Source organism: Zonotrichia leucophrys, chromosome 17 (genome assembly GCF_028769735.1).
Source record: "Zonotrichia leucophrys gambelii isolate GWCS_2022_RI chromosome 17, RI_Zleu_2.0, whole genome shotgun sequence".
In the NCBI taxonomy this organism is placed as follows: Eukaryota; Metazoa; Chordata; class Aves; order Passeriformes; family Passerellidae; genus Zonotrichia; species Zonotrichia leucophrys.
The window spans coordinates 9,812,531-9,827,517 of NC_088186.1; the positions used below are offsets into that span (position 1 = coordinate 9,812,531).

Sequence of the window (14,987 nt, forward strand, 5' to 3'; positions counted from 1 at the left end):
GTTTAACCAGGAGCTCTGGGATTATCCCATCCCATTTCCTTGTGTGCTGCCAACAATTCTGAAGCTCTCCAGGACTGACCCCAAGGGCAGCCCCATGGTGGTGGGGCACAGACCTGTGCCAGGGCAAAGCAATCCCACCAGGGCCTGGATAACCCACTGGATCTCCTCCAGCTTGCCCTGAAGAATTGCTGCATCTCATCCCTCTCAAGCATTCTTCATCCCACAATAAAATTATTCCACACAATTTACCAGTCCCAAACAAGGGCACCCTGGAGTTGTTCCCTCCCTGTCAGAGACAGCACCAAGCCTTGGTTTTGGGCAGGGTCTCACTCATCACATCCAGCTGCAAGACACTGCTTTAGCCACACACAGAGCCCCAGACAGCAGCTGGAGCCAGCAGCCCCCTCCCAAAACCTCCTGGGGCTGGAAAGGGGGACAGAGCCTGGCAGGCTGGGGAGTTTCCTGCCTGCCTTTCCAGCATGGGGAGGGGCCAAGAGGAAAGAACAGAGTTGGCACCATTGGAAAAAGGAGCCTACTGTTATTTATTAACCAGGGAGGTGGGCCCAGGCACTCGTGTAGGGGAGGAAGGAATGTGGGGAGCAGACCCAGACATTGTGGGTGTCCAGGCTGCTGCTGAGCTGCCTCCATGAGGAAAGTGACACCTGCTTGGGGAAGGGAGTACAGCAAAGGCCCAGGGCAGGGAACCCCCAGCAGGACACTGAGAGCTGGGGGCACTCTGGAGCAGGGCTCAGGCACAGGCAGGAGTGCCCAGGGGGCAGGGGCACTGCCAGATCAGTTGCAGTTCTTGGGCAGGCGATAGACACCCCCTGAGTAGATGAGCTGCTGGTCCCGGACCTTCTTCTGCAGGAATCCCTGCAGCTCCTGGATATCGATCTCAGTGACCACAGGCCCGGTCATCACAAACATCTTGAGCATGCTGTGGATCCTCTCCAGGGACAGGCTCTCCAGGTTGGTCAGCATGGCCTGGATGTACGTCCAGAAGAGCTGCAGAGGGACACAGGCCACAGTGAATGAGTGACACCACAGCACACAGCAAATACCCAGAAACAAGGCAGGGATCAGCTGGCACTAAGCTCTGCTCTCAGCCATGGGGTCTCTACACAGGGCACATCCAGGAACAGCAGCAAAGGGCTGGGACACAGAGCTAGACAGAGGGATCTGAGGTGCAGCACACTCACGACCCTCTGTGGATGAACACCAGCATGACAACGCTGTGCTGCACAACACACAGGCACAGTGTGACTCACAGGCAGGAAAGGCACTGGAAATGTCCAGGAACCACAACAGAGAGAAGGCAGAGATCCAGCTGTTAGTGCTGGGTCAGTCTTTTGGGCAGTCAGAAGTGCCAAAAAAGTGTTGCTTGGGTGCATCCAAACAAGTTATGACTATTTTCAAATATGAAATCATGTCTCGGACTTTTTTCTTTTTTTAAACTAAAAAAAAAAACAATTTGGAGATTCCCAAAAGGTTCCCTGACTCAGCAGCTGGGCACTTGTCTGGAGGGAAGGCTGTGATCCAGCACCAAGAGATTAACCACGAGATACCCACTTCAAAACCCAAATGTTTGTGCTGGACTCAGCCACTTGCAGTGGAAAATGTGAATCCACAGTGCAAACTGAATCCATCACCTTGATCAGATTCCCCAAACCCACAATACAGGATGTTTGCATCACCACAGGGACAGGTACCTGCAGCTCCTCCTCCTTCTGGTCAGCCTGTGAGGCCATGGCAGAGTCCCCCTCCTCGTCACTGTCAATCAGAACAACCTTCTCCACCTGGTCCTTCTGCTCCTCCTCGATGACAGTGAAGGTGCCCTCAGGCTCTTCCCTCAGCACTCCCTGCTGCAGCCACAGCGTCATCTTCCTCTTCAGTGAAGTCACAGGCACCTTGAGCACTTCACTCAGCTCTGTCAGTGTCCAGGTGCCTGCAGAGACCATGGAGATCAGAGAGGAGATGGAGAATAGAGAGGAGATGGAGAACAGGACACTTCCCACACCCAAGCCTGCCAGGATTTGGTGGGAAGCTGGGTAAGGCAGGGAGGCACTGCCAGGAATAAGCAGAGGGGTGCAGAGCTGTGGCCCTGTGGGTGCTGGAAACCCTGTGGGAGATCCAAACCCATGCACCACATCTTGGTCCTCCAGCTGCCCAAGGAACGTGGCTTTCCCACCCGTGGAAGCACAGACAGGGGTGGCACAGCACTCACTCTTGGTCTGGAAGTGCAGGATGATGGCAGCGTGCACAGGAGACACGGACAGGGAGAGCGTGCGATCAGCCAGCTCCACGTCCAGGCTCACCAGCCCCAGGTGGTACTTCCAGTTCAGGGTCCTCATGGCCTGGGAAAAGGGGGAGGCAGCTGCTCACACACATCTCCCAGCAGGAACCACTGAGTGTTGTGTTATTGCAAACCCCTCTGTAACCAACCAGCAGCTGAAGGGGTCTGCATAAAGATTTCATAAGGGGGGTTAAGGTGGCCTCACCTTTAATTTCTCATACTTTTTGGAATATGCTTCCATGGCTTCCTTGACCTGCTCTGGAAGCTCCAGCTTCTCCTCTTTGAGTGGTGGCCAGAACTCACTGGACAGGATAATGGCCACGAGGCTGAAGGGAGGCCTCTCCTCCTCAGGGAGCTTCTCCTCCTCATCCCGGATGTTGGCGTTGATGCGCCGCGAGTCGGCCATGTCCTGCAACGGGCACAGAGCTGAGCTGGCTCCTTCCTCCAGAGCCAGGGCCAACCAGCAGGGAAGGACAGCCTTAAACAAGGTGAACAGTGTTCTGTCCAAATGATGATGGAAACACTAGAAAGGACACAACTGTCACCCTGATATTTTAAGATTTTCTAAGCCTTCTGATGTTTACATTCTTGTAGCAAACGTCCTCACACACTTCCTGTAAATAACTTATTGTTTAGCATTCTTTTATGGAAGAAGAGAAATTTGATGGACTGTTGGTTTGTCCAGTGTCATTGGAGAGGTGGCACTTTCACCCTCCAATCCACTGTCACTTTTAGAAAACTATAAGTGTTTGAGTCAGAAATAAACTTTCCCTTTTCTTCACCTTAAGAGCAGCGGTGTGTGCACTCGTGTTGTTTCGTGTCCTACAGTGAAACATGATCATGTGCCTACTTGGAAGTCTGCTACATACTCAGAAAGATTTGTGGGACATTAGAGGAAGGAAGGAGTTACAACTCAACACTGCCTTCATTGGGGGCCCTCCACATCTGTGTTCTCCAAAAGAATCAAACTCCAAAGTCCCAAGCCCAGCTCCTCAATGCCAGGATACTGCAGGAAGGACAGGACAGACAGCAGCACCAGAGCAAGCATTCCCCAGAGCTGATAATCCAACCCACAGGGCTTAAAAGCAGACATTAAATCGATTTAAATGCACTGCTGCCTGTCACAAATCAGCCCCTCACTGGCATTCTGGAACCCCCACTTTCCTAAAAGACCTTTTTGGGGTCACTCCTCAAGTCCCTCCCCTTCCCCAATGGGCTCAAACACCCAGCACTTAAATTAAAAAAATAAAAGGAGTTACTTTTAACATGACTTCACAGTAGTGCATCTGAGCTTCACCAAACCTCAGCTTCAGCAGCTCCACGTTACGGATTTCCCTGGAAAGAGACACAGCAGGTCAGGGACAGGGGCCTTGGGTGGACAAACCTGGCTTGGCCTCCACCCCTCACCACACAGCCAAAGAAACAAGGTGCTCTTCCTTGCAAGGCACAGTATCTGCCCAGGATGGATCCTCACACCCAAGACAGGAACAGCCATCTCCTCTAGGCCAGCAGCTTTTTGAAGACAGAATGGTTCAGGCTGGAAGGGACCACTGGAGCTCATCCAGTCCCACCTCCCTGCTCAAGCAGGGTTCCTTGGAGCAGTCACTCAGGGTTGTGTCCAGACAGGTTTGGAATATCTCCAGGGAAGGAGACCCCACAGCCTCTCTGGGTTCCTGTTCCACTATTCAGTCACCTCACAGCAAAGAAGTTCTTCCTCATGTTCAGGTGGAACTTTCTGTGTTTCAGAAACCCACATCTTCCATCCTCCATTGGTGGGGCCATCACAACATGTGGGATGGAGCTAAGAGTGTGTCAGTGCCTCCAAATTCCAACAAGCTGCTCTACAGCACAACCCAAGGGTAGGACTGAGCATGGAACTCTAGAGACAAACTCAAAGCTGCAAAGGAAATAGCCAAAGGCACTCCTGGCTCCACAAACAGCCATTGACAGGACTGAGTCTGAAGGCTCTACCCTTCACAGAATCACAGAATTTCTAGGTTGGAAGAGACCTTTAAGATCATCGAGTCCAACCCACGTTCTAACACCTCAACTAGATCATGGCACCAAGTACCACATCCAGTCCTTTTTTAAACACATTGAGGGATGGTGACTCCACCACCTCCCTGGGTAGATGATTCCAGTATTTGACCAGCAGGTAAAAGGAAACTCAGGTGATTTGGCCATGGGAGGCCTGGCTCTGGGCCCTGGGCCTCACCTCTCAGCGCTGTAGTTGAACTGGTGCAGCAGGCGGTCGGCCAGCAGCGTGCGGTACTCGTTGATGAACAGGTCCTTGCTGCCGTAGATGCTCACCAGGAGGCTGATGATGTCTGAGGAGCGACGCTTGGAGCTCGATTTCCCTGGTGGAATCCAGCAGACAGCAGGGTGAGATTAACAGGGACCTGTCCCAGCCCAGCAAATGAGCTGCTCAAGGCTACAGCCCAGCAGGGAAAGCAGCCAGGACTGCTGGGCTGGGCATCTCACCTGGATCTGCATCCACTGGGTCAGGGACCCAGTCCCCTGGCTCTGAGATGTCATCATCACTCTCCTGGCCGTTCTCCAGGGTCACTGGGTCAGCTTTGGAGAGCTCATTTGCCAGGTCCCCCGAGCCCTCAGCGTCCCCCGTGAGACCGGCCACGATCTGGCGCACCGTGTCCTCCCGAGTCCTGGAGCACGGGAAGGGGAACAGTGAGTGAGGGAAGGGGAGGGAAAGGGGAAGTGCCAGACTGCCCCACACACCTCCTACCTCAGATACTTCCTGATGGGCTCACAAGCAACCTCCAGGATCACCATGGAAGGGTCCAGCTCCCGCAGGGCCTTGATGGCCGAGATATACAGAGTGATGATGTCGGAGGTGTTGACTCCTGCAGGAGAGGAGCAGAGGGAGTCAGAGCCCTGCAGCTCTGACTTCTATCCCCTTGGAGAGAAGGGGTTGGGATGGTCTGAGCCCTCTGTTTTAGCTGTGGTGTGGGAGAAGGAGGGCTTGCTGCCCTACTGCCCAAGGCAATGGGACAGATCAGATCCCTTTGCCTGAGAAACCAGTTTTGAGCACAAATGGAGTCTCAGAGCTGAGCCCTGACGGTGCAAAGAAGCCTTTGCCAACCTGAACCAAAGATAAACTTTGTGCTCCTGACCATAGTGTAAAAATGAGGCCAAAGGGGATTGGGATGCCATCAGCTGCTGCTGCCCTGCCCACTGGAACACAAAGAATGTGTGATGGGCACGGTGACTGCCCCTCACTCCTCAAACAGGAAACCAAACCAGCTCCAAGTGGATCCCCACTCATACCCAGGCTCCTCACAGTGTCAGGACACAGACAAGGATGTAAAACCCACCAGGGTGCAGTAGTCTTATTTCCAGAGCACTTTTCAAGGAGCTGAGCAGCTGCTGCCTCTGGTTAGTCCTTTCCAGGCAGAACTTGAGGTCCTCCACAGCAGGCTTTGACTCTGGGAAATCTGCAAACCAAGCAGTGATCAGGAGCAGTGCCAGGCTCTGGGGGGAGGCAGGGGAGGCAGTGTGGCACACCAGAGAGCTCTGTCACCCCCCAGCCCAGCCCAAGGGTGAGGCACCTCGGATGATGCTGAAGAGCTCCTCGATGCGCATGCTGGCGTAGATGCGGTAGAAGAACCTCTGGACGTGGCAGCGCCAGCGTTTCAGGGTGCTGCTGGCTTCTGGGGAGCACTGTGCCAAGGGGCCATCCTGCAGGAACACCCTGCTGAGCCACCCAATCACCTTCTCTATCCACTGCACCAGAGGGAGAAACAGATGTGAGCACAGAGCTGGATGCACAGCCACATCCCAACCCAGCCCAGAGAGCCACCACAGCCGGCAGAAAGGGCAGCTGGACAGGACAGCATCACCCCCAGCTGCTCCTCAAATGTGCCCCAGCCTGGGTTACAGCTGGGGAAAGCCCAGCTGAAAGAATTGGAACTTTAACTGAAGAGACAGGATATGGACTGTGCAGCTGGATGTGAGAAGATAAGGGTGACCACAGACTGTGTGCAGGCACTGGGCTCCAAAAAGAACAGGGTTTGCTCCAAAACTTGCAGCCTATTTCATTCTTGCAGAGTTCCATCCTATTCTAGACCTGCAAAACTGTCCCTTTCATAAGAAAATGAGCAAATTGCCCATTACACCATTCTTGGCCCAAAATTTCTATGGTTCCTGAAATCAGTGAAAAGCAAACAAGATATCCCAGGAAGTCACAGAACACCCAACACAACTCAGGCAACTGAAATCCAAATACCAGCCTCATCACTTAATAATAAAATAAAAACCTGAACAGAGAGCATAAAAAGATTATTTTTTTATATTTGAGCTTTAGTGAGAAATATGTAATTGCCAAATTTCAAATGTAACCAATTACAATATCCAGATGTTTAAAATAACTGCCTTTTCCCCCCCTCATCAATTAGCAAATACATGATAATTCCTGGGATAGTATTTGAGTACCAATATGCTACAAGATTCTACTACTAGATATTTTTTAATGCATTCTCACAGCCTGAAACAAAAATGCTAGGTCAAGGTTAGGTTTGCTGATGTTTATTTTAATTACTCGACTGAGGAAACACTGAAGAAATGCACAAGTTTTGCCAGGACAAACCTGAGTACTACAAACACCTGGGCAAAACTGTGGAGAAACTGATAAAGAATTCCCCCAAAGGACAAGAGGACAGGACTATAACTGATGCAAAGCAACATGATTTTAAAGAATTATTATCAAACCAACCCATTCTTCCCCCAGGGTTTATTTTCCCTGAGTGTTCCTGGTACAGCCTGATTGTGACCTGACACTCCAGGCAGCTGCTGCTGTGCTGGCAAAGAGGCTTTGCCCTCAGTAATTTTCAGTGAGCTGTTTCTCAGGCTTCTCTATTTAACCTAAATTTCCTTTAGAAATTTAGATTTAGATTTCCAGGCTATGGTTTGTTTGGTTTTTTTTACCCTTAAAATTATCTCTTCCTAATCCTGACATGCTCAAATAAGGCCAAACAAAAGGTGGAAGCAAGGGCAGCATCTGAGGAGCAGAATGCAGTTTGTGTTTTCTGTGGTGCCCTGAAAATATCCTTAAACAATCTCCAGGTGATCCAAAAGCATTTCACACGAGGTGCAGTGAGGAAAGTGTTGCACAACAACCAAAAGGAAGTAAACACAAAAAGATCCCTGATGTTTGCAGCAACAAAAGTGGTTGGCATGGCAAAGAGTGAGGGATCCAGGGTGTCTGGATTGCATGGGAACCTGGCTGCAGGCCTGGTTCTGCACCACAGGCAAATGCAAGGTCATGGGCAAGGAGCACTGAGCTCAGGATTGCGCCCTGGAGGAGCCATAACCTGGAGAATTTTATTTTAAAGTCATGGTGGGTAAGCAGCTCAACACAAACTTAGTTGAAATAGCAGCAAAGCAACTGGGCAGCTGCAAAGAATGATTTTAATTCTGTGTGGCCACTGGTGAGATCAATACCAGAATATCCTCTCTCATCCTTGCTTCCAGTTTTAGAGGGGAATTGGAAAAAGGACTGAAAACAGCCACAGAAATTCTAATTATGGGCTCACCTACACAGAGGGAGGACCCTCTGCAGGCCAGGTGGCACTTGTTGATCTTGTGGTTTGTAAACTGGAACCACAGAAATTCCCTCATTACTACAGACATCATGAGGTGAAATGTGACAGTGCTTCATGCTCAGGTCAGAGCAAACCTTCCCCTCCAGCATCAGCCAAAATGGGAATTTCAGCCACCTCTCCTGCCAGGCATGGTGGAAGTCATAGCCCTGGACCAGGTGTTTTAAGTTGGAATCTGCTTTTAGCCTGAGCTGCTAAAAACCAACAACAGCTGCACATCTTTATCCCTCCCTACAACTCCTGAAAGGTGCCTGTGCTCACCTGGGGCTGGGCTCTGTCTGCAGCAGCACTGACAGAACCAGAGCACACAGCCTCGAGCTGCACCAAGGGAAATTCAGGCTGGATATTAGGGAGAGTTTTTTACAGAGAGGGTGATAAAGTTGTGGAATGGCTGCCCAGGGAGGTGGTGGAGTCCCCATCCCTGGGTGTGTTTAACAAAGCCTGGAAGTGGCACTGGGTGCCAGAGTTTAATTGAGGTGCTGGAGCTGGGTTGGACTCGATGATCTTTAAGGTTGTCACTGTCATATTTTCTGAAAAATCCCTTCATCAGGATTTCTTCTCCTGGGAAACTGAGAAGCCTCAGAGAAAAATGAAAATAAAAATCATCTGATTGCTTCTCTTGTGTTTGTTGCTTTGGAATGTAGTCTGGAGATTGTTTACCAACTGGTCATTCTTTGACTGGTTTCATGTGAATTGTTTTGACTTAAAGACCAATCACCATCAGCTGTGTTGGGACTCTGGAAAAAAGTCACGAGTTTTCATTATCATTCTTGTTAAGCCTTCTGTCTGTATCCTTTCTCTATTCTTTAGTATAGTTTTAGTATAGCATTCTTTAATATAAGTACATAAAATAATACATTAGCCTCCTAAAAACATGGAGTCAGATTCTCAATTCCTCCTTTGTCCTGGGGACCCTAAAAATACCCCAAATGGTGACCTCAGACACTGGCTGTAGCCTGAGCTGAAGAACAGACCCACATAAGGTCTCTCCCAAGGCAGTGATTCTGTGAATTGTGTGATGTCCCAAGGAGGCCCCTCACTGCCCCACAGCAGCCTCACCTCCTGGAAGTCGTTGAGGAAGGAGTGCTCGTACTCCCCCCGGCAGCGCTGCTCCATCCTCTCCTCGATCATCCTGTGCAGGATGGAGGTCACAGCCTCAGCACTCACCCTCTCCAGCAGGTTCAGCCGGCGCCTGCGGGCACAGGGACACGTCAGGAGCGTGGGGAGCAAAGGCACCAGCAAATCAAGAAAATCTTATAGCTGAAGGCATCACCCTCACATTCCACTGAGGCAGACCTGTCGCAGGCATCTTTTTATGAAAATCCTTTCTTAGGATTTTTTCTTCCTGAGAAGCTGAGAGGCTCCAGGAACAAAATGTAAACAATGGTTATCTGCTGCTGTGGGATGCAACAGGTGGATCAGTGATTGGTCTCATGTGGATGTTTGGATTTAGTGACCACTCACGGCAGAGCTGGCTCTCTCTCTCTGTCCGAGCCAGCTGCCTTTGTTATCACTTCTATTCTATTCTATTCTATTCTATTCTATTCTATTCTATTCTATTCTATTCTATTCTATTCTATTCTATTCTATTCTATTCTATTCTATTCTATTCTATTCTATTCTATTCTATTCTATTCTATTCTATTCTATTCTTACCTAAGCTAGCCTTCTGAGATGAAACCTTTCCTTCTATTCTTTTAGTGTAGTTATAATGTAATATATATATCATAAAATAATAAATCAAGCCGCCTGAAATATGGAGTCAGCTCTACCTCTCTTCCCTCATCCTGAAAGCCCCTGTGAACACTGTCACACAGACCCAGCTCTGACAGCACACACAGATGCACTACATATGTAACACATGGCACTACTGCTATCCCATCTTCCTTACAGGAATTATATAAAGCCATCAAAAGCCTTTTCATTTAGAAGAGTTTCATAGAATCAGAAAATGGTTTGGGTTGGAAGAGACCTTAAAGATTATCTAGTCCAAGCCCCTGTTATGGGCAGGGACACCTTGCACAGGTTTGCTTCTTTGTGGTCAAAGGCCTCGGAGCAAGAGGAGGATGTTCTTACATCCAGGGAGAGGAACTTTCTGTCTAAAGATCTGCTCTTGTTCAACCACCAGTTGAAAGCAAAAAGTCTATGATGAGTTCTCTACCCACCACCATGACAGCCTGACCTCACACAGCTCCTCCTGCTCTCAGGGATCAGTAAAACCTGCTGCTTCTCCCCATCCATACCCCTCCTTGCTCTGAGGGACAGCCACCACCCCGTGAGATACCTACAGAATGTCATTGAGCTGCTGGAACTGCTCCATGGCTTCAGGGCACCAGCACTGCTCCCTCTTGCTGCTGCAGCCCGCGCAGAGCTGGGCCTCTCCTCCGCCCTCCTCTGGGTCACTCTCCTGCTCGGTCTCACTCATGCTGCTCTCACACTCGTTCGTTCCATCCTCTCCTTTCTTCCACTGCCGCATGTATATCCTGAATGTGCGGCTGTAGAACTGCTGGATCATCTCCTGGAAGGATTTGGTCGTGGAGAAGAAGAGGATAGCTTTGAACATGGTGTAGACCTTCTCCTGCAGCGTCTGAGCACCTGTGCCCAGGAGCAGGCCTGCCTTGGTCCAGTTCTCCAGGAGCTCCAGGCTGTTCAGGTAGGGCTCCAGGCGGCACTTGAGCAGACTGAAGGCGTCCAGGAGCAGCGCAGCACACTGGGGCTCCTCGGCCGTGTTCTCATACTGGCCAATGCAGTTCCAGAACTCGGGGGCGATATTTGCCTGCAGGTCAGTCTGCAGCACCTCGATGAACCACTCCTCCACGATGGAGTGCAAGTCGTAGCACTGCAGCACGTCCAGGGCTGCCCGGAGCTCGGCATCCTGCAGCGGCACGGCAGCTTCGGGCCTCGGGGCTGCCTGGAAAGCGGGGGGAACATGAGTTAAGCATTTGATGGAGCACACAGGGACTCTGCTGTCAAACTGCACTGGGGAGATGCTGCCCGGGTCTGAGCCCACCACTGGATGCCCAGCGCTCCCTCCAGGGCTCACACCCGCACACATCACTGCTGTCCATGCAGATGGCTGCTGCAGGACACAGGTGCTGTGCAAATGCTGCGAGCCACGCTTGGGGCTGCCCAGCTCCCTCAGACGGAGCGGGAGCAGAGCCCCAGCACGGCCGGGCAAGCTGCGGCCCTTTGGTCCCGCTCCTGGTTGGGGTGACAGACAGGGCGGCTGGGCCCGCGGCCCTTCCCTGACAGCCCCCAGCGGGCACCGTCCCCACACACCCGGGAGCCCTTCCCGTCCTCCCCCAGCAGCTCCGGCCGTTTCCCCCCGGCCCTGGCAGCCCCGGCCGTTCCTCCCCCAGCCCCCACCTATCCTCCCTCAGGCCCGGCCGTTTCCCCCCGGCATCCCCGGCCGTTCTCCCCCGGCCCCGTCAGCTCCGGCCGCTCCTCCCTCAACTCCGGCCTTTCCTCCCTCAGCCCTGGCCGTTCCCCCCGGCTCCGGGAGCCCCGGCAGCTCCCACCCCGCCCCGCGGACCCAGAGCCGGAGAGGCCCGGCCGGTGAGGAGCCGAGGCCGGAGCACCCCGGGGGCGGCGGGTCGGGCCTGCCCCGGGCCCGGCGGAGCGCAGCGGTCCCCGCTCACCAGCCCCAGCGCGGCGGGCGGCACCAGCGCGGTGCTGAGCGTGTGCCAGGCGGCCGAGAGCTCCATTCGGGCCGCAGGAAGGGGCGGAGCGGTGGAGCGGCGCCGGCCGCAGCGATGAGCGGCACCGGAGCCGCGCTGCGGGGGCACCACGCGGCGCTGCAGGAGGGTGAGCGGGGCCGGGGGCCGAGCGGGGCCGGGCCGGGGCAGGGGCCGGGACCGGGCCCCTCTGACGGTGCCGCCCCGCAGGGCTGTCGGAGCTCCGCGCCCGGCGGGACGAGCTGAACGGGCGGATCCAGGCCGAGGAGGCGGAGCGGGGCCGGCTGCAGGCGCGGATCGCGACGCTCTCCCGGCGCTTGTCCGACACCAGCGAGAACCTGGCGGGGCTCCGCTCCACCCGAGCCCACATCGACCGCACCATCGCCGAGATGGACCTGGCCTCCGGGGAGGTACTGCCAGCGAGGGACATCGCCTTGTGCCGCTGCCCCGTGAGGGGAGCAGGAGGGACGGCATTGATCTCTGACCAGGGACTGGGCCCGAGGGAATCACTGAGAACAACCTGAGGTGGACAAGGATCCCCCAGCCCAGCTCCTGTCCCTGCCCAGCCCCCCCAGCAGCCCCAGCCTGGGCACCCCTGGCAGCGCTGCCCAAAGGCTCCTGGAGCTCTGGCAGCCTCGGGGCCGTGCCCATTCCCTGGGCAGCCTGGGCAGTGCCAGCACCCTCTGGGGGCAGAGCCTTGCCCTGAGCTCCAGCCTAACTTCCAGGGGAAGTTTGGGATACAGATATATATATCTGTGTGTATGTATGTATATATTTATGTATGTATGTATGTGTGAACTCGGTCTGTATTTACCTGAAGGCCGGTTGGGAGCACCTCGATGAACCTCCACTCCTCCCTGCGTCGTAGCCCTGCAGCCAAAACTTCCCGGGCCTGGGATGCTGCTCTGGCACACAGACCCCATCATGAGAGGATTGAGTTAGGGGTGCTGCTTGGATTGTTTTGGTGCTGCTTGGGCTTGGGCAAAGTTTATTGTCAAAATCCATTAAAAATGGCTTTTGGAACAGACCCCTAAAAATTACCATCGTAGATCCATGGTTTGGGGGAAAGGAGGAAACCAGAGACATGACACTGACCCACAATCCTAATTCAGGCAGAGAACAACGGTGCTGATGGAGCTGTTGGCCTCCCACTCTTCCAGCCCAATATTTAGTGTATTTCTTTCATCTTTAATGGAACAATGTCATTAAAAGAGTCAAATTGTTGGGGTGGTCAAGGGTGGGAAGGAGGCAAACAGCACCAGGACTAGCACTGTCATTTTGGTTCCTGAGACAGCTCTACCCATTCCCCTGTGTGTGTTACTGCCAGGCAGGGACTGCTTGATCCCCACAGACAGGGCCACACCTGAAGTCACTTCTGTATTACACCCAACAGCTTTTTTTCTTTAAAAAAGGATCTTCCCAGCTTCTTTGAAGATAAGTGACAATCTTCCTTCTCATGGTGACCAGGCAGAGTTTGTGTCAGAAACACCTTTCCCCTATTAGCTGCTGCCTAAATTCTCCTCCCAGTTGCATTTTGAATGTGACCAACTACTGTGTCAGCTCCTCTTCCTCTCCCAAAGTCAGTGCTTTCCCCTGGAAATCACTTTTCAGGTGAAGCTGGAGATGTTTCCTTGACCTTCAAGACCCGATGGTTTGAAGTGAAAGGGGAAACCCACATAAAAATTTAAAAGCTTAAAAACTATGTTGTAAGGTACACAAACAGCCCCTTTAAAAAGAAAGCTTACCTGAGATCCATGTCACACCCCCAGCCTACAGATGAATTCCTGTTTATTGAAATGAACTGACACCCACAGGAGGTATCAGGAGGTGGTGAGGAGGAGATGCTGGTGTCCTACAGACAGAAAGTACCAGAGTTCCTTTCCTGTTTGTCACTCCTTGCCTTCTGCCAGCACCCACAGGATTTCACCTTCCTGCTGTGGGGCCCTCCCTCAGCTCCTCTCTGATCACTTGGTGATTTCCACAAATTCACAGGAGCATAAATTATTTTTGGGACTATAACCATCACATTTGGTTACAACTGTCCACTGTGTTAAAATTTTTAACTGGTGAGGTGGACAGGCAGCAAGGTGTAAATATGTTGTAGCTTAGAGCACAGGAAGTAGGGATGTTAGATTGTGTACACAGTGAGCTAAAAATAGGAGAAAATTAATAACAGATCTAGTCTGGCATAAGGTCACTGTAGATTTGAGTTAGTCTTGAAGCCAGAAACCCAAAATGTGCAGTTTTAATAGTGGAAAAGAGTTGAAACTGACCTTAATTTAATTTAATACTGACCTAAAATTTAATAGTGACCCAATTTAATACTGACCTAAAAAGCTCAGGTACCAAATCTCCCTTAAAAAAACCCAACCAACCAACCAAAACCCCCAGTCTGCTTCAGGAAGTTCTCTGCCTCATGTTCCAAAGCAGATAAATTGCTTAAAGTCTTTCATATTCAGAATATGAATACAAACCAGAGAAATTCTCCCACAGATATTCCCACATGAGACAGGACAATAAATCACCAGGAATTAGAGGCTGAAGGGCTCGATAGCCCCTCTTGCTGCAAGGCAGATCAGCTGAATTGGAAGGGAATTCATAAGAGAAACAGTTTATGTAAAAATAAGCTATTTTTATTTCTTTCCCAGATACTGGACAATTCTCAGACATTGCTAGATGTCCTGAAGAAGGAAATGAGGGATCTTGGTAAAATCATTGATCCACAAAACACTTCATTAGGACAACGAATACGTCGACAAAAGCGCTCCTAAACTTCTTCAGCCTGGAATGTCCTGTTGGCCAGAGAGAGCTGCTTTGTGCTCCAAGGATGCCACACTTAATAAAAGCCCTTGTCTTGCAGAAGTGAATTTACCTTCCAGATGTGCTTTGGTATTAGTCAGAGACCCACTAAAGGAGATGCTACAGAGCAGGGTAGGCATTTACACAGAAATACCCTTCATTTAGAGCCCAGCAGTGCTGAGGCACATCCCAGGAGGTGACCCAGCAGTGATGCTCCTGCCCTCAGCACTGCCCTCACCCTGCTCTGCCTGGAGGCAGCTGGAGGAGCTGGCCAGGGGTTAGAGAGGAAGCTGGGAATGCAGGAGTGCAGAACCACAGCTCCAGGTGCAGCAGCATCACCAGCAGAAGGAGCAGAGTCAGCAGCACCCCCACAGCCCCGAGCTGTGCTGCCCACAGGGTTAACACACAGAACCAGAGCAGTGTTGGAGCTGCAGGGCGCTGTTGGCTTTAGCATTCCTCATGGATCCATGGGAGAACTAAGCCTGGGCTAGTTCAGACCCCTGGTCCCTAATTTGAGTAGAAAGCAGCTCTGCCTTACCACCTGCAGTTTTTGCAAGAAACAGAGCTGCCCTAAACTGACCTGGGCTTTTCCACAGGGGGAGATGC

The 14,987-nt window shown here is 52.0% G+C and overlaps 1 protein-coding gene across 1 annotated transcript; it reads right to left on the reverse strand.

Moving 5' to 3' along the window:
* Positions 1 to 523: 523 nt before the first annotated feature.
* Positions 524 to 12,088, reverse strand: ANAPC2 (anaphase promoting complex subunit 2). Its single transcript, XM_064727921.1, has 13 exons — positions 11,547 to 12,088; positions 10,197 to 10,819; positions 8,968 to 9,100; positions 5,860 to 6,034; positions 5,626 to 5,745; positions 5,037 to 5,154; positions 4,775 to 4,956; positions 4,509 to 4,650; positions 3,553 to 3,628; positions 2,499 to 2,702; positions 2,225 to 2,354; positions 1,710 to 1,945; positions 524 to 1,005 (listed from the first exon to the last, which is right to left on the reverse strand). Exons 1-13 carry the CDS (start codon positions 12,054 to 12,056, stop codon positions 793 to 795), a joined length of 2,862 nt encoding a protein of 953 aa, XP_064583991.1. The 5' UTR covers positions 12,057 to 12,088; the 3' UTR covers positions 524 to 792.
* Between the last annotated feature and the right edge of the window lie 2,899 nt (positions 12,089 to 14,987).

What these genes read in the sequence shown, in the direction of transcription:
- ANAPC2 (XM_064727921.1), bottom strand. Translation starts at nt 12,056, where the DNA reads ATGCCGTCCCTCCTGCTCCCCTCACGGGGCAGCGGCACAAGGCGATGT. An exon ending in GCTCTTCAGCATCATCCGAG is followed by an intron (nt 5,746 to 5,859) that starts GTGCCTCACCCT and finishes CTTGGTTTGCAG; the next exon opens with ATTTCCCAGAGTCAAAGCCT. An exon ending in CCTGCACTTCCAGACCAAGA is followed by an intron (nt 1,946 to 2,224) that starts GTGAGTGCTGTG and finishes TGGTCTCTGCAG; the next exon opens with GCACCTGGACACTGACAGAG.